Genomic DNA, 27,636 nt, shown 5'->3' with positions numbered 1-27,636 from the left:
CTTTTGACTTTACGTGGATATGTTTACATTGAAAGGATTATCGTCCCGTCCTTGGCACGGATATAGGAGGTATAATTGCCAAACTATTCAGAAGTGCTTTGTAAATATTGAGCAACAAATTTCTATAACATAAATGTTGAAGTAGTTGAAGTTATCTGCTTATTCGTACTTCGTTTAGTTAAGGTTTATCATTTAGCGACTCAGACCTACCTGGTATTTTTTTTAACAATTTCTATATATATAGTAACGGTCTATTAGACTTGATACCATCACTATATTAACCACTCATATTGATGCTCGATCCAAATTTAATTATAATTGAACAATATCAGTTTTATTACCAAAATTAAACATTTGAACAAAATAACAAGCCGCAATCTATAGATAACAAGCTCTAACGTCTATTTCCAAAACAGCGTGGAATATATGTCGTTGGTAGATATGGTTGTTGATATATCATTGAATTTTTTAATCTTTGTGATACTTACTTCTGATCCATTTCGACATCGAACGAAACGACATATATATATATAATAAGTTGCGAGTGACAGTGTGGTACTGAGATAAACATAAAAATTATTTCGCTATCTATGGACCATGGCAACAGAACCACAATCGGTACATTATCCTAACATTTACTTGAAGATTTGTTTAGATGAGTTTTCCTGCATAAGTTCAATATTCAAGTTAAGTTCAAGTTGGATAAAATTTTCCATTTTTGAAATTTTGTTAAAAAGAGCATCGAAATACTCTTCATCATTCACTACAGCGGTACTAGGTTCGGATGTGAAGAAAACCGTCAATTTCTATCATATTCTAAAACAATCAAATAACCCATACAACTCAAAGTAAATACCAAAGTCGAATAAATAAACATTAAATCAAAAAAAGATTGGATTGTGACATTTTTATAAAATAACGTAGTGTTTCATCCCTCAAAACAAAGGGTAGTATGCGACAAATCAAACTAGAAAAGTACAATATTTAGTTATACATAGAAAACTAAATCTTGCATACTTGTATACACAATACTCTTCCCGGTTAGTACTTCGACTCCTACCCTGTTTTTTAAAATTTTCCAACGAAAAATTTGTAAATATTAGTATAAGTTAAACGGGAGCTATACTTATAACCTGCCTATGAAATGAAACTAGGCAATAAATAAGGCTAGGCGTTTTCGAATACCTGATGATTTCAGAACCGAATATTTTTTTTTTGAATCAAATCTCGAATACTTGGAAGTTAATGAGAGATAAGTAACTGTATGCAACTTTTTTATTGTAAGTAGTTCTCTCAACATGAGAACCACCGAAAACATAGAATACATCACTCAGACAGATTGCTGAGCGTTCACACACAATAACAAATTAATAACTCACCACGATAATAAACGATAATACGCAAATTGTGCTATTTCTCTCTCGCTGTTGCTTGACTTTCCCAGTTCCCGTTTATATTCGAGAATTGAACCATAGAGTCGACGAAGAGGACAAGAAGCGTAAAATTTATTGCTATTGAAATTAATATTAAATCGTATAATTTAGTGTTAAGTGATAACAAATTGAAAAACAAAATAACCACAGAAATATTGACTTTCCACAATAACTAAAATCCTGAACAAGGCGAGATATGAGTCCATAAAACAATGCATATTTTATCACCTTTTTTATCAATAAACATGTTTTTTTCACCAACAAGTGTTTCATTTGGTATAACCGACTAAAGAGCAGTTACATCATCATCTTTTTCTTTCTTCTCAACACTCTTCTCTGTGTTTTCAGGTGACTTCTCTTTTACCGGAGCTGTTACGTCGTCGTTGAGTGGAACTGATGACTTTTCACTTTTGGAATTACCCCTCCTGCAGCTGCATATCATGCAAACAAAAATAGTGGTTTAGAATAATCCACAAACGGGCTTTAATTATTACAAATTATTTCTTTGATAAAATAAAATATGGCTGAATTCCGATTTAGCATAGCCGATGTCCAGATTTCGATTTAGAAATATTTTTTATTTGCTACTGCTTTACTGTTCGTGATAGCAAAGTTTTCTAGTAAACAAGAAAACAGTTGTTAAAACCATTAGTACGACAACAAACTTTATTAGGAACCACCAATAATTTATGTAAGTGTAAATCTTACCAGTAAACAAGTAATCCTATTAAAATTGTTGCTCCTGCAATGGATCCAATAACAATTCCCGCTATCTCTCCACCAGATAATTTTTCCTCTGAAATAAAGTCGTAGTATAATGAAAGAAAGTAGCTAAAACTATTTTGACCATTTACATTACAAATTTGATGTCAAGATACAAAGATTATTATTGACTCCATGAGGTTTGTTGCATTCAAACTTGATAGTGAATCATCATATACCTTTTACTATGACTTCTATGGATTCCGATTCAGTTACTCGCTGTTCATTGTTGATAGTTTCGGTGGCAACAAACTGATACGCTCCCGAATCTCTAGACGTAACTTCTCTCATAGTGTAAATGTAAATTCTAGTAGCGGGATTTTCAGTCGATTCATAAGCAGCCACTTCTGGCGTTCCACGTGCTGGTGTACGTATAGTCACGTCTACAAATTCCCAGTTTCCCAAAGTTGAAATCAATCCAGATATTTGCAAGGTCTCAGCTCCCATATTTGTGGTGTAGCTTGGTGTTTCAATTGACGATGATACAGAGAAAACTGAGACATAAAGAAAAATAATCTCCCGATTTACATTTATTTGTAATACGCATCTTGTTGTTATAATTTATTATGTATAATAATATATATGCATACTGTAATAAATTCGTCTTATGTGCTTAGTTCTGTGTTACATTCATGTCATAAAATTTTACTCTAATGACACATACCATCTAACGTTACATCCCATGTGCTTTCATCAGTATATGTCTCGAAGTTCTCCACAACATGAAATCTATAAAGACCATTATCTTGTTCATGGGTTGGGTTTACCACTTTGTATCGGTACGTAATAATGTTGGTCGAATCTGTTGTCCGGTCCGTCACTGGAACGGCGCCAAGATTTGGTGTTTCGATTTCGACGTTCAACATGCCAAGATTTGTGTTTTCGGTGCGGACAAATATCTCCATTGTCACTGTGTCGCCAGAATCACCTACATATTCAGACTTCGAAGTGGGTAGAATCTCCGTGGTAAATACTGGATAAAGTAGTATAATAAACAGATGGACATATGATGATCCAAAACACAGAGCCCGATGCTTTCTATGCATCTGACGAAAATATATTGTTGGAGGGAGATTGAACTTGTTTTTATATGATTTGGCTCAAAGTATTAATACTTATTATATATACCATTGTTACAGAATAGCAGTACAGATGTATACTATCATCAATTTGTTTCGTTATTACAAATTTTCAATATATGTATTTCAAGCACCGTGGTATAGCGTTTGGTATATATAACTATTTTTAATACGGTGGCAGATGTCTAAGTAAATGCCGGATTATTTCTAAGTGATCATTGCTTTTATATATAAACGAACACACGAATTCATAACTAAATAATAATGCAGACTTGTGGGCAAATTTATTAAACTGCATCGTTACAATTAATTAATATTTCAAAAAATATAAAAATGCATCGAAGGTCAAATTCTTTTCGGTTGCTGCGGAAGTTAATCGTGTTAGAACAGTTAGACATTAGCGTCTCGAGACTAACGCCCAATCTTGCTTGAATTATAAACAAATAATATTCTGTGGAATTATATATATTGGATATCACACAATTAATTTTTTCGATCAATATAGTCAAATTTTCTAGAACTAAAATATGAGACTAACCGTGCAAATAACCAGCTGTTGTCTCTAATTCATCATACTTGTCTGTGACAGCAAACGAATAATCTCCAATATCTGAAGATCTAGCTCCAATTATGTGATACTCGTAAATTCTCTTTGTGTGAATTGGATCTAGTGTATAATCTGTGACCGGTTTTATTTGGCCCGATGGTAGAGTAACTTCAACGTTTATTCCGTTCCATTTCCCACTTGTGGTGACTGTTGCTTGTACGGTGGCATTTCCGCCAGATGTTGAAACGTAATACCCGTCGTCAGATGTCGTTCGAATACCGAATTCTGCAAATTCAGTACTAAATTATTTCAACTTGAATATTGTTTAGTTAAACAGTAAGTAAGTTCGAGTCCTTCTTATTCCGTTTAAAACCGATCCACTCACTCTACACTACAACGTGTAAAACTAGTGTGTTCTGTGCCAAAAAAGAACGGTATATTTGAACACAGTAGTTGCATGTGACAAAAAAAAACTAATTCGCCCAATCATTGTCTGAGAATAATAAACCTTGTTATATTTATGTAATCGCCATGCAATAAAATGTCCAAGGAGATTCTGTTAACCCTGATCCAGATAAAATCTAGCACTCGAATTCACCAATGATGAAAGATAATTTTTAAGAAGATAAATTTTTGCTACTGAAACTTCATCAAACGACTGAATTTTAACTCATCCATAGTGACATCTTGTGACGCCACCAAATCTTTACGTAAACACGGCACGCTTCGTTCCTTCGTCATGGGCTAATAATGCGGTTTCAATACGTGATTCTAGTATTATAAATGTTCTAGCGGACAAATGAACAGTGATCCAATATTGTAAACAGAGATAATAATATTTTATGCTTATTTTATATACAACTTCGCAGTATTGTCATTTTAATCTACATGAAACAGTTATAGCAGGGGTCGGGAACCTTTTTGGTCAAGAGAGCCATCAAATATACATATTTTCAATTGCATTTCCGTGCGAGCCATATAACATTTCTTCACTTAATCAGGCCTGAAATGTTCACTTAAAAGTCAACACATACAATGGTAATATACATTTAATGTGATTTCTGATGCTGCATGTAGTCGCTGCGGGCCTTGAACGGTTGCTCACATGCAGCCCAAGTTGAAATCTACGATACTCATCACCCTTTTTCGTTTAGGCATCTCCGTAGTGTTTTTAAAACTCTATCGCTCTGTGATGTCACAATATATGTTCCAGAATCCCCTTGTTTGTCACAATGCCTATCTGGTAATTATCTTACAAAACATAGACATGTGCTGGACGCGCGTTCTCAAACGTATTGGGAATTTCCTGCCAAATTTGGCTATAAAAGAGTTTGGGATCTCGTAACAATAGTAAGCTTAGTCTTGGGATATTAGATTGTTCTGAGAGCCATATGCCGTCACCAAAAGAGCCATATATGGCTCGCGAGCCATGGGTTCCCGACCCCTGAGTTATAGCAACGCGTTTAACCGAGATTTATTTGTTGGATAATGAAATTTAATGTTCTACCCCAACGGCCAAAGTATTTGAAAAATAACTGAAACATGACAAAGTGAAACCCTCCAGTCAAAGGGCTTTTATTTGGCCATAAAAATTCCACTTCGATTTAAAGTTTGCTTTATAAATCATTTGAAGTAATAATGCGATGACAATGCATTTTAAATATATCAACTTATCAAGAAGGTCATCCACCCATCCCTATGACGCACATATCAATAATCTGTATACATATCACATTAAGTACACTGAAGAAATCATTCCCTGTTGGTACCCCATGTTTGTATTGCAACATAAGCATGCTTGCCAATTATTACAAAACTCGTGAAATAAAGAAACTTTTCATGTTGTACAGATTGTAACTAAAGCTTCGTGTTGCTGTCTAGCAAGAAACATGTGCGATCAAAGCGATTTTACATGATCGGTGAATGGAATAAACCCATCGCTATTTGAATGAATTCGAATTGTGAAATACTTAATATAATCAATTTACACTTGTAAAAATGTGACTTACGGTCCCTTTCAGCAATTATATCGACGTACTTTTCCAAGACTCTTTCAACATCAAGATAGGTAACTTCAGCACCATTTGCTCTAGTGAATTTTAAAATAAATTTCAAACAGCCACGCTTACAACAGGGATTATACTTACCCTGATCAGGGAATTCATGTTTGATTTGTATTGCTAATCACAGGCTAACAATTTGCGGTAAGTAGAAGAGTACGAATGGTTCTTGCACGGCTATATGGAACATTCAACTGATTATTTATTCACACAATCTGGACAGGTGTAGAAGATTAGACCCCTTCCTTGGTTTGTCATATTAGTAATAATAGTAATATTAGTACTTCATATCATTTTTCTAGTTCATACTAGTGCTTTTCTAAAGTTAACTATTTCAAGCCAGTAGTAACCTTTTTTCGTGCGAATAAAGATTAATACCGCAAATGTGTTTATTTTGCCCCTTATCGGAAGCAAAGTTCAATTGATTACCACCATAATATTATGATAAAGGAAGAATGCCAGTTGATTTAGTGGTTAATACTTTGTTTGTGCGTGCTTGATAATATGTTTTCATGTGTTATAATTCTGCCATAAATCATACCATGAACGTCTCTTTATACACCAGGTGTGTGAAATATACACCCCAAAGTTGTAGTATATTGGGCTTGTATAGCTAATTGTGGTAATGTTTTTACCTTGGTTAAATGTTTGCCATTGTTAACAGCTGTAACTATACTGACAAAAGTATATCAACTCACTTCGACAGCAAAGTATAACCAAGCATGACGTTACTTGGACTACCTCCCATGTGAACTGTATTTTCCAGCATACCAGTAGAAGCACCGTCTGCATGAATATGAAAAGAGGATGGTGCTACAGAATTCCAATGCTGTAAACAAATAGGTATTTGCTTTGAAAATACATTTGTTAATCAACGAATATTAAAGAAAAACATTCTTTCCAACATCAACCCAAATTCAGCAAAGAATATTAAAACAACTATTCTGTGGGCCAGATTTAATTATCCACAAGTTACTTCATACAAATTCGAAATTGCGATCAGCGTGTAGCGATAACATTATAATTTAGTAAGGCAAAAGTGATATACGAAGTTAAGTTTTTTATAAAATCTTTAAAATGTTTTAAAGATCAAAACACAAGTATGGCATATGTAATTCGCTGATTAACAATATTGGTGAAAGAGTTGACAGTGCGAAGGTGCAGTGCATGTCAGTACTTCACAAATGCAAATATTTCTTTCGTGCGATTATTTTGTTGTTCAACAAAATAGAGGCATTACAAGATAACAAGTTAGTGATTAATTGAACTGAGAGCGAACATCTAAAATTGTGGAAAATTATAGGACTCATGATCATTTAACTATTCAGGTTAGGAATTGAAATGCGTATTGTTTTTGTTTTCAAAGAGTGCCGGAAAGAATTTAAATATACTGTGTGCTCATATATATCGTCAAGCATTTGACAACATTATAGGTAATACTCACGAATGTGTTTGTAATCAAGAAATAGACTTCACAAATAGACGGAGCTGAAGTTCCATTAAGATGGAAAACAATATATGTGACGTCATAGGTTCCTTCGAACAAAATACGTGTGTATTGGTTTACCACCGAATCGAAAGCTGCGCCCGCTCTCCCTTCGACCTACGTTGAAAAAAATTATAAATTATTATTTGAATTTTTCAAAAAATTTAATACCTCGATTTTCATAACGCGATTAGAAATATTATAGTTGCTTCATCCCCTTACCGTTATTGAATAATCGGATCCAATTTGATTACTATTGTCAATCCACATCAAAGTAACAAAGGGATAAAATGCTTTTGACGAAAATTCAAACGATTCATATCTGTCGATATAAAACATATTATATAATATAAAACTGTTATATTCAAATTAAAGCTGGTATTTATAGCCGAGGATTTACTTATAACAATTCCGACCATATGGTAAATTTTATGACAATATAAAAATTGATTTCGATCAAATTTATAGACAAAGGCTCCTTGAAATCCTAAAATTATTCCAGCTAAACAGAAGGAGTGTTTCAGGAAAATAATCAACATACTTTAATTCCGCAATATTTAAACTCATAAATATACATTTAGTATTTACTCATCCGTACTTAAAAGGTTTTCCATATGGTATGTGGGTTTCCATTCCGGCCAGATTATTTTCCATCCACGAATACGAAATCTGATAAAAAAAATAATGAAATAAACTTAGTAACTATTCTGATCACTTATTACAATACCTATACCTATGTGCTCACAATATATAAGAATTTTATGTGACACACATGTACTTCGCATTGATGAATGAAAAACGGATTAATTTGGTTAAACATGAAAGTCATTGGCTATTCCAGTACGTGAGAGAATGTTTCGGGTATTGGGCTGCAAACTAAATAATTGTGATTTTTTCAATATAACAACTTGCATGGTAACTTGCTATAATAGAGATCATAAACACTACGTACGAATAGGTTACTTTGTATACATTCGCTTGATTTTTTACTTACGTAATTTCCTCGGTCATACATATCGAAACCTCCGTCAGAAATGTACGTATTATCGACCCCATCATACCAATAGTCTTTCCATTCTGGAATGTAACCTCTTATCTCATCAGTGACCAAACCAATTCTGTATAAGTATTCGTCAACATGAGTGGAATCTGTGAAAATATAATAAAATCCGATAAAATAATCCACTTTTGACTTTACTTTATTCGATAATGAACAGAAATAATGACGTTTTAATGGTTGAGTATTGCGTTCATTTCTTGACTAAATAATCTTAAGCTTTGAAATTCGTTCGAGGTCTAGTCTATATCTCAGAATGGTAATTTGCAGTTGGTTTTCCAAAATTGATTAATCCTTGAAAAGTTTATACAAATCATTATAAAGTCATTGGGCAGTATAACATCGTTTATCATAGCTCACACCCGATAGTTAAGTGTACAAACAATTAAATCACCATCAGTCCGGAAGTGATATAGAAATGCAAAAGGATTGTTGGATGAATTTCCTAAGCATTAATTGAATTAAACATAAATTTTATGATAACGTTGACGTTTATTAGTACTTCAGAGATTCATCGACCCTGCTTTAAAGAATTGTACGCCTTCCGGACTGTGGGCTCAGTTTTTAAGAAATGTGTCTATTAACCACACTAACTACAAAAAAAAATACAAAGTAACAATACTGTCAAACGAACTGCGGGCACCGCAGGATTGCATTCCACAATTTTTTATGATGATATAATATATTCAAAGAGAGCGAACTTCAAATATGCTATATTTATTTTACATTTATGGGTTGATGTTTCAAGGACAGTCTTGTACTGAACCCACATCGGTTTCTTTGTTCTGGGAATTTATGGAAGCTTAGAAATATGTAAGCATTTTAGAAGCAGGCACGATTGGTTTGCCGGAGTATTTTGTAAGTGTTTAAATCTCCTATTTCAGTATAGCTAACGATTTACCACTGTTTATTCGGATCGTTAAACGCAATATTTGCGTGCGAGTTCGGTGGTTTAAACGTAGCTGTGTCTTGTTGCAGGAGTTGTAAATCATAGCGTAAATACTGGGCCAAACCTACATTGAAATAACAAATCACACTAGACAAACAGTTGCACAACAGGAGTGGTCATTCTGGTTCAGTTCTTTTGTAAAATAGAGTCATTAAATCTAAAGTACTAATACATAATGCGTGATCACCTTGCATACAGAATGGCATTCTTTTTCAATCTGGTATATTTAATGTGTTTGTACTGCAAACACATGAGGGTTAACCACTTACATCTCTAGAATAAAATCCCAACATTCCAGACGATGCCGTCTTTTACAAAATAAATACAATTACAAATATAGTGTTCAATTAATTCAAAGCAAATGATTGGGATAGAAATATAGTTATCATGGCTTGCATTCTAATTCTTCATCAAACTCATTTAACTCTAAAATTATTAATTTTAGACGGAAACTTACTGTGAACTGTAATGGTTTCCCTGGAATATTTCGACTCTGTTCTTACACCGAGGCTCTCTGTAATCACAATGTCATACTGTCCCGCTGTGACGTCAGTGACATTGGCTAAATATGCTTTAACGCTGGGCACTGCTCCAGGTTCACTATACATGTCAATGACGTCCTTTGACGGTGTTGTGACTTTTCCTTGAACGTTTGCCCAATCTCCATCGCAAGCAACGTATACCATTAGGGTTGCTTTAGTTTCTTTTGCAATCGCGTGCGAACTTGAGGAATCCGGTAAAATGTCAATGGAGAACACTGTTTCAAAACAATGAGAGAGTTATTTTTTTCAAATATACCTTATATGCAGTATAAATTTAGTATTGACAAACGTAAGCCAATAAACCTTTCATGATTATACTAACGCTACATTCAATAGGGTATAAGATGTAAATTGTAACGGTTTCACGTAAATTGTGCCTTTTACGTCGTAGAATCCCCGCCAGTGAAAATCGTTCATATAGTAACTTAATGTATGTATGTATGTATGTTTATTTGTCTCAAAAATGTAACATTATCTGCATAATAGTTAAACGGTATAACAGAATAATGTAATTGTATTGCAGCGCCGTCTATAACTTACAATAAAGAGTTACATTTCCAGGCCTCGACGAAACGAGTCCATTTCTTTGAGTTGTAAATTGATAAACTCCAGCATCTTCCACAAACAGGTTTGTAACACGATGGGTGAAAGTTCTGGTAACTCCAGTGTTGTTTTCCGCAATCGCTTCGTGGACAGATCCATCTGGTCTCAGAACCATAACCGTTGTATCCGTCCAATTGTCAGCAACCGCCATCACGCTCAATACCACTTCAGCGTCATTAGTCCCCCAGTACTCGCGAGTGACAATAATAATTTCTGCTGAAAATACTGCAACGAGAATATCAATTTTGATTGTTGTTTACTAATAGCAACAAAATATATTTACTTGCTGTTCCAGTGATTATTGGGACAGTATAAGTAAAAAGGATTTCTAATTGAAACATATAAAATGTTTCTCCGAAAATATTACGTGCATATTACAACCGTATCTGATAAACAAAAAACTTTCGAAATAATTAATTCCATTTTAAAGTTTTTTTTAAATATGATGAATCAATATTGTGCATAATCTTATATTCGAATGCCTTCTGGTTAATTTGTGGCTTAGAGCTAACTGAACCAGGATGAATAAATAATTGATAATTATTGGCCATATATTAAACCTTTTGCGCAAAGTTCATGAATATATTTACTCACTGGTGAGTTTGGTTTCAGCCTTCAGAGCATATTTGTATTTATCAGTTGCATGAAATATGTATATTCCCGAGTCGGATTCTGTCAGCGATGTCAAAGAATAGCTGTAAACGCGCGCATCAATGTTGTCTGTATAGTTGGTCACGTTGTAAACTTCACCCAAGGGTGTTTCAAGCGTTACATCGTAACCATTCCAATTTCCGAGGCTGGTTATCGTCACAGATAGGGTTGCACTCTCTTCGCCCATTTCCAATTCTATTTCGTCTTCTTCTGCCATTATTGTAAATGCTGTTGAAACATTACAAAAAATTAGTTCCAGTAATCAGTTCCAGGCGGCGTTGGTAATATTTTTAGCAGAATTTACACTTGCTTTTTTTAAATGCATAAATATATATATGACAAATTGTTTTTCAAAATAAGGCATAATATTTTCAGATTACACACTTCAAAATTGAAATTGTTTGTAAATGCTTTGGTTTCTGCGAGACTAATCCTTTTTCTATGCCGATCGATCCGTATTCATATAATGCAAGGATGCTGTAGCGAGAGTAAAGATAACTACCGTATCCCTAGTGATTCAAGAGTGTTGTTGCACACTAACACAAATATATTTCTTCAGACATACATAGTTCAACTACCCGTGTGTTAGTGTGCAGCAAGACTGAATCACCTGCGATAGTTATTTTTACTCTTGCTACATGTATCCAATTTGCAATCAAAATAGCTTATTCAAATGAGTACTACGAATTTTTATACCTTATACACATACATACCATCTTTCTCCTCTATCACGCTTGTTATTTTATGCATTACAGGATTGACTTCTGACTGCAGTGTCTCGTTACCATAAGAACTGTGATATTTGGACTGAATGTTAGAATTAGTAAATTATCTATGAATTATAAATCAGCTAAAATTGATAAATCTCACCATGAAAAATATTAAAATAAAAGAATCGTGGCATTTACTTGGAAAGTAGTAGATATCCGATCATAATGTTTTGTGGTCCTCCTGATACACTAAAGGTGTTATCCAAGTTTATAGTCGAGGCACTGGCCACTGTAAGGTTGACAGACGTTGGAGGAACGGAAGCCCAAAGCTGTAAAGATAAAAAAAAATTTACGGCAATAGCTTTCTATACACCATTTTCCAACAGATCTCTTACTATCTTTGACAGGAGTGTATTCTTCATATAAGGTTAGCTTACAGCACTAACACAAAAACGCGGTGAGAATAAGCAAAAAACGTGGTGAAATTCCTACCTCTTCGTTTGTGACGTAGAAATAAACTTCGCAGATACTTGGATCAGGAGAAGCATCGTAAACTTGAAACGTTTTATACCAAACATTGTACCCCGAATGTGTAAACGACGAACTGAATTGTGAAGTCATCCCGGTGCCAAACGCACCTGTTTTACCTGATACCTGTATGCAAATGTAAAGAGTTATGTCCCACAATACACATTGTATGGTCACAGGTGGATATTTAATATTCCCTATTGAATACTTTTTGATAGGGTAGAGATTGAAAGTGCAAGTTTGAGGCTATCGTCTAGCGCGAATGTCGTACCCAGGTATTTTAGGCCCAATGGGCATGTTGGACAGTTTATACATTTAAATAACTGACTCAAAAGTCAACAAAGTTCGAAGTAGAACTTTTATCTACCTTCATTGAAAACATATCCTCGACTCCATTGACATTTGAAATCCACATTAGTGATGTGAACGGATACGTTGTTTTTGATGAAAATAGGTACGATGGAGTTCTATTGATTAAAATGTACTAATAAGTCAAAGTTCTGCAATTCTCAACAAAACAACTAAATCAAATGTTATAATGTAATTAAGAATTAATTTCTACGCCAAACAGTACAATAAACGGTAGTGTGTGTACCAGGTTAAGCCATACTTTTATTCCTATTTTCCTTATTTTAGTTCTATTACGAGTTCAGGGACTGTCTGTGTTAGCCAAGTCAATATACTCACTGTCCACATAGGCTTCGGTCCCTTTACACAACTTGATGTAAAGTAGGCGAACAAAATTAGTTACCTCCATATTGGTACACACACTTATGGAGCGCCCGATAAACTTACAATAGAGATGTTGCCATAAAATCAACTGCGATGAAATACATCACCTCGATTATTGACATGTATTTATTAAATGGTTTCACTTGGTGTAAACTGAGTCATTTATCTAGGTAGAAATTGTGAGGAATAAAGTGGAATGAAATGGCGTGACAACATATATTTATATAAATACAGACGCTATAACATTAATTTCGATATGTTTGCTAAATACGGGCAACAGATTATGGTAATGCATAGCATAGATAAAAAACAAAATCTGCGACGCGGGAATGGATTGGTTACCATACCCATTTTATGAGTTATTTCACAAGCTTACGTAAATGGTTTTCCATACGGCACGTTTGAAGTGACAGAGTTGCCCGATGATATGGTGATCTGAACAAAGGTTTATGGTGGTAAACAATTTTTGCTGAAAACGATAAATAATTTCGCAACAGAAAGTTACTTTGTGATTCCTTTGTAAATTTTAATTTGCGTCGTTGATTAATATCACGCTTGATAACTATACGTTATTGACCGTCCGGTGTGTTTGTTGATGAAATTGCTGGACATGGGATGAATCCTGTCAAATCATACTGGGATAATGATTGCAAAAAAGCATTCCAATATCGATTAGCAAGTGTTTGCTCTACCACCAACTAGCCATTCTTAAGTACATGTTCAAATAATATATTAACGGCAGTGATCAGTATATCGCACTGAATATTATATTTCGTTTAGAAAACAAATATAGTGGACTCAACCAATAAGATAATGCAGTTTAAAAAATGTTATTATCGCATCTGTGTCAATATTTTTCAATGTCAGACAATTTTTGGCTCGTTTCCCATAGATCATAGAAATTATCGAATCACAGTAACTGCTGATCAAAAAACGTTAACATCTCATTATGCATGGCGCGGGTGCTTTATGGATTCACACACTTTGTAAAGCAATAAATTATTGCACAACAATTTATTGGAAGTAAATATACTGTTGAACACGTTGGAATTAATAATTAATTAATGCATTTTGCGATTTTTCAGGTCAGTTACTTTCGCCAAGCTTTCAACAAACATTGGAAAATACCACATTATTACATACATTGGAACAAATTTACAAAGTGTTCAACAGGAAATCGACACAAACTGTAGAATTATATACAGTACGAATGCTAATAACTTTATAGGTGGTACACACTTTCGTCAGAGCAAGAATGTAGATATAAAATCAGCCTCTGATATGCGCAGATACTACTTGTAAAACAAACAAATAATCAGACTAAAAAACTTATGAAAATATCTTACATAATTTCCCCTGTCATACATATCATTACCACCGTCCAATATATAGGTGTCATCTGGCCCATCGTACCAATATTGATGAAAATCGGGAACGGTGCTCAATATATTGACTCTGTTTTCAGCTATTCTGTACAAATATTCGTCTGGCGATGTTGCCTCTAAATTAAAATAACCAACGACATTTGAAATTTTTCTTGGCGAGGTTTTGTTGGTGTATTTATATTTAAAGTGATTTAGTTTTAAAGTGATATATTTTGGATCAATTACATTTAAGAAGCTTTGCAACGAATTCTCTTATACTAATGCATTTCGCATATTTTTTTCTTTTCGGTTTCAAAATCTTATACTTCCTAAAATTTTTCTTTTTGAATTATAATTTTCTACTGGACAGCCAAGAAGGAGTTTATTGTTTAATTAGAAAAAACCAGACTAAAATTGTCATTAAACGCGATATGTATATAGGCTACTTATTCCAAAATATAGAATACTTAAATAAAACATTACTTACCATACACTTGTACTTCTGATGTTGAAAAAAGTGCATACTCCCGTCCTCCTAAAATTTCATTTACTGATACATTGTAAATCCCAGGTTCCGCATCATCAACGTTCACTTGATATAATCTCATAAATGGAAAACTTGTTTCGATGAAGCTCGTCGAAGATGAATCTCCACTTGGGGTCATTGAAGTTACATCGACATTGCCCCAGTCTCCATCGGTTGAGACATATATCGGTATCAGCAGAGGTTTAAGTCTGCTTTGACCATCGACAACGTGATGACTAGCTGATATTGGTAACACGTCAACGGTGTATACTGTATATAGAACAAGTCGAAATATCATGAAGCAAGTAACAAAAGGAATAAGTGATTAGTATAAGATGGTTTCAGTGTTTTATGTTACGTGTTTATTGTTAATATATAATTAGGCTTGATAAAATAATATGTGGTTCATCCGGTGTCACTGTTGAGATTTTTAGTAGGCCAATTTAAGCTTATCCTGCATTATCTTAGGAAGTTTAGGAAGAAAGCTTTTACTCACTGTATACAGTAACTGTTGCATTATCTGTCTCTCCGGTAGATGAATCTTCCACTGTGAATGTATACACGCCAGCATCTGCTATAAATAATGATTTGATGGCGTAAGTGTAAAGCCTTGATGTAGAATCCGTACCATCTTCAGTGTTTGCTGGAAATGCTCTGTTGTCAGGAGTTTTCACTGTTACTGTTACATTACCCCAATCGACGTCTGTGGTTACATTGGCCTGGATTTGGAGTTCGGCATCATCACGCACTCCCCAATACTCTTCTACTGGCGCCTCGATCGAGACTACAAAATGAAATTGATAAACCTTCACTCATTTCTCTTATAGCTGCGTATTTTAATTATCCTCACAAATTTGAAGCCCAAATACAAAGTATCTCATTGAGATTTTCTTCGTACCATATGTCCCTAAATGAGATTGCCCAACGGAGTATGTGTCATGTTTTAAACCTCATTTGAAATTTTAGTAACTTTCCTGAATTTGCGCCCTGCTTCTTTGTATTGTGTATTTTTGCACAACAGAAGAATTATTATGTATTTGATTTTAAGAGCATATTGTGGTCTATTTTACGTGTAATAAAGCACTTCCAGGTCACGCTTTCTACTGAAGTTGCTGTTTGTTGTATATGAGGTGATTTATATAAAGTTTATTCTAGCAAAAATAAAAATCTATCAAATTATTAAATAAACCATTTTCAATATTGCGAATAACTACAATTGCTTGTTGTAAATCGCGTAATTGTTATATTAATATTGAGAACCAGTTCAGAGATATAAGTTTATGATTAAATTTGATTTAAACCAATCTAGAACTTTAATATTTAAAGTATTAATCAATCAAGTTAGCTGTTTCTGCCACTGAGTCGGTTATAGAGGATATTTACAAAATGTACATGATTGCGCAATTCCATTTTCAATGTGGATATATTCGCATTCTGGACCTCCTGAAGTATGCGCACCAAGATGGCGCACAACCTGAATTCAGGTTGTGTACCAGGTTAGGGTTCAGGTTGTGCGACATCTTGGTGCGCATACTTTAGGATTACCCGCATTCTATTGTTTTTCAACCAATAGTTTCGTGCCTATTTACAGATTTAATTTATTCATTAGTGACAGCTCATCGATTTTTATTAGCAAACAAGATATGGGATTATAACTATTCACATAATCGGTGTTTGGCACGCCACGTGTGTGATGTAAGCAAATATTGCATTTGTGAAAATTAGTTGTGGAGGCGGAAAATAAATATTTAGTTTAAATCACGGGATGCAAGTATTTCTACATGAATGAATAAACCAAATAAGGTATAAAGTAATGGAGTTTTTTATATGGGGTTGCTGATTGACTAGGATGGGTTTTATTAGGGGCAATCTTTACCAACTATTACGACGTTTGCCTGTGTTTGGATGGAGCATTCAGACAAATATATAAATGAAATTTTTATATATGAAGAATAGTAAACATTTTTAGTAATATTATTCAAAATTTGTCAAGACTTTCAACAGCACGTATTTTTTATAGGGGGTTTGTCCATGTTGACAAAATTTAATTCATTAAAAGAACATAATTCGGCACAAATTGAACACAGAACATTATAAATAAAAAATGCTTTTATAAACAGTTTCAATTTGAAATAATAGAAAATCTCGTCTCTTGTATTATAACTGTAATCTGGGATTTGTAAGTTTTCTTAAGAGTGTTTTGAAAATTATCACTAGATGTATATCAAAGTATTACGGTTGCTCTAATTCTACATCTAACTGAAAAACTGGCATTCATCACGCAAAATACTTATTTATGGCTTGGTCAATGTTGGAAACTGTACGCAGACGAGATAACGTCAAGCTCATTTGATCAAAACGATTACGAAGTTCTATCGGAGTGCTTCAAAAATTCAGCACATATTGTGCATTCGCTTTACTAGGACTTCGTCAATTGATAGGAAACTTTATTCCTGTCTAAGTTAAGATTCCTAGTACTTACCTAATGCAGAAACCGCATTGCTTTTGAGCAAGATGGCGACTAATAAAAATCCTAACTGAGTTCCCGATATTTTCATATTTATAATTGTTTTCTGAAAATGATCGATAACAATTTATCATCTACATCTATACATCATGAGTCAATATAACAATTAGCACTGCCAAACACTTAATAACGTAAGTAATAACAAGTAATAACGTAATTTCTAAAGTCTATTCTCAATTAATGAATACAATAAACATATATATAATCCTTTGTAAAGCAATAATAAATTATACTTTTTTATTAATTATTGAGAATGTTGACAATAAAAATACTTTCAACGAAAATAGTTTTTACTCTACTAGATAATAAACGACGACAAAGACTTGTCAATCTAATCGGAAAGTTGATGTCAGGTGAGATAAATGACAAAGAAACATTGTAAAATACTCAATTTGCATTCTATAGCACGTAATACGTTGAATAATGTCGCAATCAGATATTTTGCTTCAGTTTTCTATGAGCTGAATAATTATTAATTGTCGGTGACCTTACAGCTTACAACTTACACCTATCCGCTTATCGCAAAGTCGAATATGCTTATATAAAATAATAAACTATTTCAATGTAATTTGTTTGAAGAAGTAGTTTATTTGCGTGATCTACAATAGCGATAATCAAATAAACCTTTGTTTGTTTTCTTCATCGACGATGTGTTTGGTATAAAACATGTCTTTCCTCTCGCAAGTTGGCGCTCATGAACCCTTTTTTAGTCTAAGACTTTTTTCAAGTCAAGAAGAATATTGAATGCGCCCGCAAAAATACCGAATAGGTTTAATTAAACCTACATTACATGATAAATACATATTCAACTTTGAGCTCCCATGCAGACAGACATATTCGGGAAAGGTCCCAAGGCTTCGTCCAATGTATGAAACACCCTATCCAGTAGCATCGGGACATTTGAATCTGTTTGAAAAAAGCGTGTAATACATTTAAAAAGAAAACAAAGGTAAAGCAGTAGGCTGAGGAAATACCACACGACCGATAATATTTTCGAAAAAGAAAATTTTACTCAACGATGCACAGATGAAGAAGCATGTGCAGTTTGTGCAAAAAACAATTATCAATCTGTTGCTTGCGTGTCCTGTTGTCCCATGCTAGTGTGACTCGAATGAAAACTAGAATAGAAATGCAACACAACTTTGACGGGTGCAAGAAATTGACAGATACTTCTATCGTAAGAGAAAAAACATAAGGATGATTTTTAAAGTCCACAGAACATTTTCATTTGAAACCCGAAAAGATCACGCTCACAGTAAATGGTAATAATTCGTCACTAGAGACGCTTCAAAAGTTGGACCTCTTTTCGGCGTTTGACGCTATTTGTACCGCGAGTACACAATTACCTTGCACAAATCTTTGATTTGCATGAAGTATTGCTATCATATTCAACCTGATGCTTTCGTAATAGTACTAAACAAGAATCCTAGTAGGAGTAACAAATAGGATTGCCTCCTGATTGGTCTCCAAACTACAAAATCCTTCTAATCAAATAAATTCTGCTCCGTTGTGCCTATTTTATTTTACAGATATTATGATGAATCGTGTTACTTTCAACATAACTTCTCCCTCTAAATATTTTTTTAGTCAACATACTCGGTTAACCGTGTACTTCCGTCCGTCAACTTCCATTGCACCTACGAGACAAGGAAATTAGTCAATAAAATTTTTTCAAGAACTTTAGATTCATCATCTCACATCTGTTGTCCTAATTCATATCACCTGAACTGTTTTACGAAGTCATCAGTTTTAAAATCGTTGATATTATGTTGTAATAAAAAGTGTTACACAGACTGGATCATACCAGAAATTTTCTTTTGCCGACAATGACACATGAGGCAATGGTTTAAAATTATTTTAATTAATGAACAAACGAATCTTTGTTTTTATTATAATTTTTTTTTCAAATTAAGGCCCCGGGCACTCAGAAGCAAATAAGACTGATCTATTGCCGAATTTGCCGAAAATATTAATAAATTATTGCACTGATTAAACACCTGAAATCGTTATGTTTGTCTTCAAAATGAAACAGTATGAAAGGGGAATAATCAGAACTTGTTTGTAGCATTAATTCAGTAAACTGTTTGCTGTATTACGTCTCAAATTACATAGTATAATGGCACTCACGATAATACTTGAATCGGTAACACAGGGGAAATTATTAACGGCTTTATCTAATTTCTTTCATATTCAGAAATCTAGTAACAATATTTGAATTTCAGTTTTGTATTGACACAAGTTCATTACATAATGCCCAATAAGGCAATCAGATTTGAAAATTATTTAAAAATATTTTATGATGGGGATCAACGTCTTCTGTTTTTAACGGGTTGACAAAACCGTAGTTCAATATTCTCGTTGGCTTGTCGCAATAAAAAAACATGGTCTGAATTTATGATATCTAGCTCGTGCAGTGTATCACTATTTTTCAACGTTTGGTGCGACATCTATGAGTGAGAACAGTGAGTTTTGTTTGAGAACTTCGGTCAACATATCGTTTTAACATTGGATATTATAGTTAAAATATCTGTAAATGGCCAGCGGTGTAACAGGTAACAATCCGTATTGTAGAGCTTCTTCCTGTTATTATATGAGGTCATAGAGAAATTAAATTACGTATCATAGCATTTCGTATTCAGTGTTGCCATAAGGCCAATCTGAGCGTATTATTAAACAAGAGAGCTATGCTCAAATATATGGACACGTAGCCCAGTGGCAATAATTTTGATGACGTCATAGCGAAAAAAAAGTAATAGCCTTCTGGAGAAAAATTTTATCTTTAACCACTGAAAATATCAAAGCAATTGGTCCAGTATTCGAAGAGAAAAGCGATTTTTTAAAAATGGAGACGGAGACAAATAACAACAAGAGAGCAATGCTCAAATATATGGATACGCAGAACAATTCCCCAAAAATCATATGCGGTGACCAACGACTAACATACCGGCGGTGACTCACCAGTACCTGTATCGGGGTACCGTGACGATACAGGGACTGTCATAGATATTTTAGGTCCTGTGACAATTGAAACATCAGTTGAAATATCTCGTGATATGAGTCAATTATGTACCGTATTATCGGATCAGGTACCGAACCACAGTCAAACATTTCAGATAAAAACGTTACTAAATAACATGCGTCAACTTAACACCAGCCGAATCGGGGTACAATTTTTGGTACAGTGACTGTCATAGCCGTTTAGGGCTGATGGACAATTCGACTACACGGACAACTCACCAGGCCTAGGGTGGTGTAGCCAGTCTGCGGACAATTTCATTCAAACCGCTATAAAACAAAAACCAATATATCTAACCCGTTAATTTTTTCACCGTGGGTGCATTGGCGGCATTTATTCTACACGCTAAACCTCGTATCAACTTTCTACGACAAAGGGTTGAAGCTATACAAATCCCCAAAGTACGGCACTCGAAAGACGTATTTGCGACCGAACGACCAGTGTGCGACCACGGATTTCAAGCCTTGATCATCGTTTATGCTGCGTCGAGACTATCGCATACGCAGCCATACAGCAATCAAACAGACAAAACACGGTGGTCGCAAATTGGTTGACAATTGTTGGTCTTGTGACAGCGTGAAAACATTGGGCTTCTAATTGCATTTCTGACCGTCATATATTTCAAGAACACGGTTATTTCGAACAAAACTCGTTAAATTATAAACAAAGCACCACATCACAGCAATCAAACAGACGAAAACACGGTGGCCGTAAATTGGTTGACAAAGATATTATCGACGTATCGGAAATGCACACCCCCTATTCCCTCTCCTTCAAATGTAGAAACGCGAAACTTTCAAATATGGTTAAAAGAAACACAACTCTACCCACCTGCCAAGTTTCATCTTTTTATTTCTCATATTTGTATGGATTTTCAAGCTTTTGACAGCTACGAGTTAGTTCAGTGTCACCGCGCTGTGTTACGGTACCAGAACTCCTGTCTTGTGACAGCGTGAATTGTAATTGCAAGATGGTCCGTTGGACACAAAATGGCGTCCGATATCCGCAGAACGTTTAGTGACGTCATAGCAAACAAAAACAAATCTTACAGAGATAACAGAAATATTTGAAATAAATAAAAGTAATAGCCTTCTGGAGAAAAATTTCATCTTCAACCACTGAAAATTTCAAAGCAATTAGTCCAGTAATCAAAGAGAAAAGCGACTTTTTAAAAACGTGTCAAAGAACAAGAACAAGAACAAGAACAAGAACAACAACAACAACATAATATTGAAACGATCGTTATGTCCACTACGTGTCCAATAAATGAACTAGCGAGTAATGTTACAGAATATGTATGTTAAGCAGAATTAAAAAAAGAGTGTGATGTTGTTAAAATAAAATAAAATTTTATGAAATGTTCAACTATATTTTCGATTAAACGCCTTATAATATGTATGTTCTGTAACTATATCATCAAATATATTATTACCTGTCGAATCAAACTGTGTGGCATTGAAAGGACTTGCCGCCAAGTTGAAATGAACAAAATTTGTGAAGGAAACATTTTATGTTTAAACTTATGCCAACATATTTTCTTACTTTGACTCACTTGTTCTTAAATTTTTTCAAAGCTTGCAAATTAGTTGGGTATAATCTAAAGATAAAAACTTAAGTATATTCTAGGGAGCATCCTAAATGTGGAAGCAAAAGAACATAGGTTCATGTGCTGTTATCTTATATTTCATTTTTACTCATTCGGATACAAATTGCGCTGATATAAGTGGAGGCAAGTACTGTACACAATTTACATGAATGTCCCCATGGATTCTTTTCCTTTATTTTATCAAAATTAAACCGTTTCGCTCAGAATGTAAAAGTGACTAACTGAAATATAAAAAAATATGAGGGACAATTCATCTTATGTGCTTTATTAAGATCGGTAACGTACTTAATGTGAGTTCCTTACATATGATGAGTTTTATTCTTTGTATTGGCTTACACACAATTCTGAGCCCCAAACCAACATTGCAAAAATATCTCCCACGTAGAATGAAGTTTGTTGAAACATGATAACAAAATTTTGAAATTATCTGTGCTAAATTGCAACTCAACATGTTTATAATCAGATATTCTATTCCATCCGGATAGCGACTATCTCGAGTTGGATATCGACAACTTCGATATAAACCACAATTCCGTAATATGTTCATATTCCTCATCAACCTCAATAAGCTGGTGGAAAGGCAGTGTCGAAGTTAGCGGACGTCAGTTCGATTCTGCTTATCAAGTCAACGGGAGAATATATTTTCCTGGACATGTAGCACTGACAGATTCCGGTGATTATTCATGTAAAGTCAATGCATCTTCTAACCTTGGAGAGAAAAATTTATTAGTATGCATTATAGGTAAATTCTAAAATATTTTCAACGTCATCAGTAATATATATTTATCAGAGTTTGTATAAAAACGCTGGAGGCCATCCTCAGATACATTTTGTTTTGTATTGGGAAATATGAGTTCTTCCGGTTAACTAATCATCTATATATATATATATATATATAGTTTTTGCTCTAATTTCATTGAACTAATAGCAGGTGTCTAATTTTATCTTCTTATCGATATATTTAATATAATGTTATGTTAATATTTTAATCCATTCTATCTGGTTAGGCGTCACTGATATGCAAAGAGCAGCATTTTAAGAAAGGTTGGAAGCTTTTCGGATCCGTATTGTCTACCCTATTTATCATATTCTGATGAGGTGGATTGGATTTCGACCCGTAAACATACGACGCCTACATGGCCAAGTCCAACGCCATATTCCAATACTAACTATTGACCTGAGAATATTCTTTAGCGAATTGAATTGTTTTCTTGCATGCAAACATACAGCTTCAGCAAGTACACCGTCTTCATCCACGGTCCCAGCTTGTAATCCAACATCTACTCCTTTCAAAGACGTGAATGAAACGACAAGATCGTCAATAACCATAACGACAGTGAATGCAGGTATGTATTCGAATTCCAATTGTGTCTGTCAGGACATAAATATCAACCGATTGTTAAAAGAGATTTTTGTCTAAGCCAGTGTTTTCAAACTTTTTTCATCACGATCCACTCGGCGCGGCCAAATTTTTCGCGACCGCCAGGAACAAAGTTAAAAATGAAGTGAAATTTAATAATACAGAAAATATTGAAAAAACTGACAATGCTTTTGATGAGACAGGCTTGCTTATTTATTTTCGCACAAAAAATCTAATCATGTCTTGGTGCCTCTCAGTACAGGTTACAAATCTTTAAAACTTGATGGAAATTTTTTTTCAACATGAGTTAGTGCAACAAATATATCACCGCGACTCCCATTGATTCCTTTTGTGGCCCCCCGATCGGTCGAGACCTCCAGGTTGAAGAGCCCTTGTCTACGCGTTGGAAAAACTTGTACGAGTACAATTCCAAGTTTTGCAGTAATCATTAATGAGCCAATTATAAAACGAGAATATCGGTCGGAGACCGAAAACTTATCGATCGAAAGTTAGGGGATCCCCCAAAACAGAAACTGCAGTTTCGATTAATCCACTCTCACTCCTTAGCGACATCGTGTGTTCCATCACTAATTAATGAATAACTGCTAATTATATGACATAAATCTTCCAAAATCAATAGACTTCTGGTCCGGGATATGATGAATGCACATGCAAAATTTGGAGTAGATCCAACTTTGCTTTTGTGAGATATCGCGTGCATCTAACAGACAAACAAACAGACAGACAAATACCTATCAACATACTTATCGAGATCGATAAGTGATAAACTAAGACTCGCCGTTCTCACTTCTTGGTGAATATATTCATAACAATTTAAAATTAAAATAATATACTGCATTTAGGTCGATGTTATTTGGTTTCTTCCAAGGGTAAAATTGTAAAAATAATACAAAACAGGCATTCGAGAAGCATTTTTAATTAATCGATGGTCCCATTTTCCATTCGTCGTATATATATATATATATTTAGACAATCAGAGATTTTTATTTTCCACAGAAACAAGCAAGACGAATCTGAGCGAAACAACGCAGAAAATAAAATCAACAACAGAAAATTTACCCAACAATACCGGTAATTACCGAATGTGTGTATATGCATATATGTTCATGTATGTGGAGCTGATAAAAAATGGTGTGAAATAATATTGAATGTTAGAAAATCACCTCGGCCGAGATGGTTGTAAAAGAATCGCACAATAACCAAGGGCGATGTTTTCAGCAATTTTTGTGACCATTCGTGATATTAACATGTCGTGCTTTAAATGTTTGATACCGCTGCTTTCTGCTTGGTAAGTAATACCATTTAAAATATTGTTCTTCAAATATTCAATATACTTTTATATCTGCAGGCCTCATAGCAGGCGCAGCCGTAGGAGTAGTGGTGTTGATTGCCATCATCGGAATTGTATTTTATTTCCATAAAAGGTAAAACAAAAAATTTAGATCACGGTACATTTCTGTAAGTAACTTTTATTTCACAATAATATTTTATTGTCATGAAGGAAAACAAACGAACCCACGGAACGGAACGTCGTGTGAGTTAGTTATTGATGATTAGGCATGAAAGATAATAGCAACAAACAGTTGTTTATTTTTAATTCATTGCCAGCAATCAAATAAGTTACAATAGCAAAAACAAATGTTATATAATTTTACTCCAGAGATACAATGTTAAGAGTATGTATCTTTTATTTCTGAATTTTGATGATGTTAGAACAAAAAATCGAAATGTTCTTTCAATCGCTGTTTAGTTTAGTTAATCACACTGAAACTGTTAATAAGGCGTGTAGTTTATACAAAATAATAATGCTAAAGTCAGTTCAATTTTGAATCTAATTATTTAATTTCAATATAGATCACCGAAAAATGTTCCTGAATCGGATGTTGTGCTTGAGGAATCCCTACATTATCACGAGATTTCGTCTAATCCACCAACTGCGTCCAATAATACCTCAGAGGGCAATAGGTAAAATTTATACATTAATTATTTTTAGGAACAAAATCTAAACCACTTGAAAACATGTATCTCAATCGTGGATGCACACTCAAACGGCATTTTCGCGAACTGCAGTTTGATAAACACAATAATTTTCTAGACTAAATCATAACAAGCAAACAAGATGTCTGAATAAGATATCTTGCAGGTGTCTGAATAAGATATCTTCTACATTATCAAAAACATTTGACGTCAAATATAATTTTATAGTGAACTAATTTTCAACCAAAATCATTCTAGAACATATTCAAATGTCATCGAAGAAGACGGGTATGAACCTAGTGCATATATTACACACAATCCAAATATCTCCGAACGGCCACCGTATTATGAAAAGTAAGAAAAAAGATCAATTAATTTGGTTGTTTCGAAACCGTTCTTTACTATGTTACGTTTATGTTTTCGCAGCTTGAACAAAAACCAGGAGAAAATTATTTATGAGTATGAAAACGCTTAGAAAATACAAAGTATATTATCATACTGACATATGATGGAGTTCATGAGGTAAATATTTTAGCTTGTTACACTAAATTTGTAGAAGTCAAATTCTAATATTATTACCAACCAAACTCCAATGTTATACTTGACCACTGATATAAAGATAAGCATGTAATTTGACATGTGGGATTAAATTCGATCATCTCAATTAGAGACTACAATCATTTAGTAGCATTTAAATGATGCTGAATTCTAATAAAATACCATATCATTAAAAATAACTAAATTAACATCTTAATTTAAGTCCTGCGCAATAACAGTCCAGGGCATAACATAATGTTAATTGAAAGAATTGTTTTGAATCAAATCTAATAAAAAGATATTTTTCCTACATAATTATTATTTTTTTCCATCAGATTAGAATTTAGTTTCAAATTGGTAGTATTAAATTGTGTTAATATAATTTAGTGTTGACCTAATTGATTGCATCACCATTGCTTTCTTAGCAAACCTCTCAACTGACTTGTAAACCATGAAATCCTCATTACCAGTTTGAATATTATATTCAGACAAGTTTTCGGTTAAGTTACTAATTCATTGCCCAAAACTTCAAAAATAGTTTAGAAATAAATCATTGTTATATTTTTTTGCAGATGATCCAACCTAGTTCAGATGATTTAAAGAAAGAAACTATACAATTTTGTGCAATCAATAAAATTATATTTTCTGTATTGTTCTTGTATCAGTTTTCAATATACGAAAAAATTAAAATATATATAATGTAGGTGTATCTGACGCCGTATATTTTACTATAATTCATTACAGTAAACATGAAATTTAATATACTTATGAAATATATTTGATCAAATACCACAATCCAGGTAATTTTGTTGCATGCAGAGAGATTGTTCCAATTACAATAAGGGCTGACAGAATATCGCATAAGAGTTGAACAACACGTTCAAAACTAGTAAAATACTTACACTGTCGCATTTTCTATATTGTGGTACTTCCTTCGATATCGCATAAGTATCGTAATATAACCAAGTTCATTTGAAAAATAATGTAACTTTTACTGTATAAATCTGAGGTGATGTTTTTTTAATTCTACCTACCTCCATAATTTGAAAAAGGCTGCCGCAAATAATCACATATTTCAACTTTGATAATATTTCTAATAATTAATATAAGATTGAAGATTTTAACTGTTTTTTAAGGTCTAATATAGAAATTTCTCAATTAATAATCATCATTTAGCATATCAGATGCACAACTTGCCTTGAATTTTGGCCATTGCAGCTGTGCCTATTTTGATAGTATAATTGTACTCAATGAACAGAATTTTCCGATAGATAATTGCAATCTTTAATACGGGCCATAAATTTTTAATGATAACATGGCATATGCTATGTAGATATATATGTGTATATTTTGGGTGATTTGAATTTTGTTATGGCAAATAAAGTTTGTTATTTTTGTCTTTTCAACCGTGACAGTTTACTTTCACTTTTGTGATTTATTCTTAATTCAGCCATTCCTGTTTTTGAGTGCAATTATTAGCAGACATTTGTTCGTTATGTAAAGGTGCTTTTGTACCAATATCACCTATAACGATAAGTTCAAAAGAGCACGTGCTTAGATAAA

The 27,636-nt window shown here is 33.8% G+C and overlaps 2 protein-coding genes across 2 annotated transcripts; one reads left to right on the top strand and one right to left on the bottom strand.

Moving 5' to 3' along the window:
* Positions 1–1,698: 1,698 nt before the first annotated feature.
* LOC120342439 (uncharacterized) lies at positions 1,699–17,603 on the bottom strand. The gene is made up of 23 exons (XM_039411272.2): positions 17,512–17,603; positions 15,526–15,813; positions 14,991–15,299; positions 14,486–14,640; positions 13,516–13,574; positions 12,775–12,874; positions 12,372–12,533; positions 12,078–12,208; positions 11,883–11,962; positions 11,113–11,397; positions 10,456–10,743; positions 9,831–10,130; positions 8,362–8,516; positions 7,966–8,036; positions 7,590–7,689; positions 7,326–7,484; positions 6,580–6,710; positions 5,831–5,910; positions 3,813–4,106; positions 2,860–3,168; positions 2,375–2,689; positions 2,142–2,229; positions 1,699–1,864 (listed from the first exon to the last, which is right to left on the bottom strand). The coding sequence occupies exons 1-23, from the start codon at positions 17,585–17,587 to the stop codon at positions 1,720–1,722; spliced, it is 4,080 nt and encodes a 1,359-aa protein (XP_039267206.2). The 5' UTR covers positions 17,588–17,603; the 3' UTR covers positions 1,699–1,719.
* A 4,607-nt stretch (positions 17,604–22,210) lies between these two features.
* LOC144420837 (uncharacterized) lies at positions 22,211–26,649 on the top strand. Its single transcript, XM_078110523.1, has 8 exons — positions 22,211–22,301; positions 22,642–22,920; positions 23,408–23,524; positions 24,556–24,630; positions 24,908–24,983; positions 25,414–25,524; positions 25,795–25,890; positions 26,646–26,649. Exons 1-8 carry the CDS (start codon positions 22,211–22,213, stop codon positions 26,647–26,649), a joined length of 849 nt encoding a protein of 282 aa, XP_077966649.1.
* Positions 26,650–27,636: the final 987 nt, after the last annotated feature.

Source organism: Styela clava, chromosome 3 (genome assembly GCF_964204865.1).
Source record: "Styela clava chromosome 3, kaStyClav1.hap1.2, whole genome shotgun sequence".
NCBI lineage: Eukaryota > Metazoa > Chordata > Ascidiacea > Stolidobranchia > Styelidae > Styela > Styela clava.
This window is presented reverse-complemented; position numbering and strand designations above follow the sequence as displayed.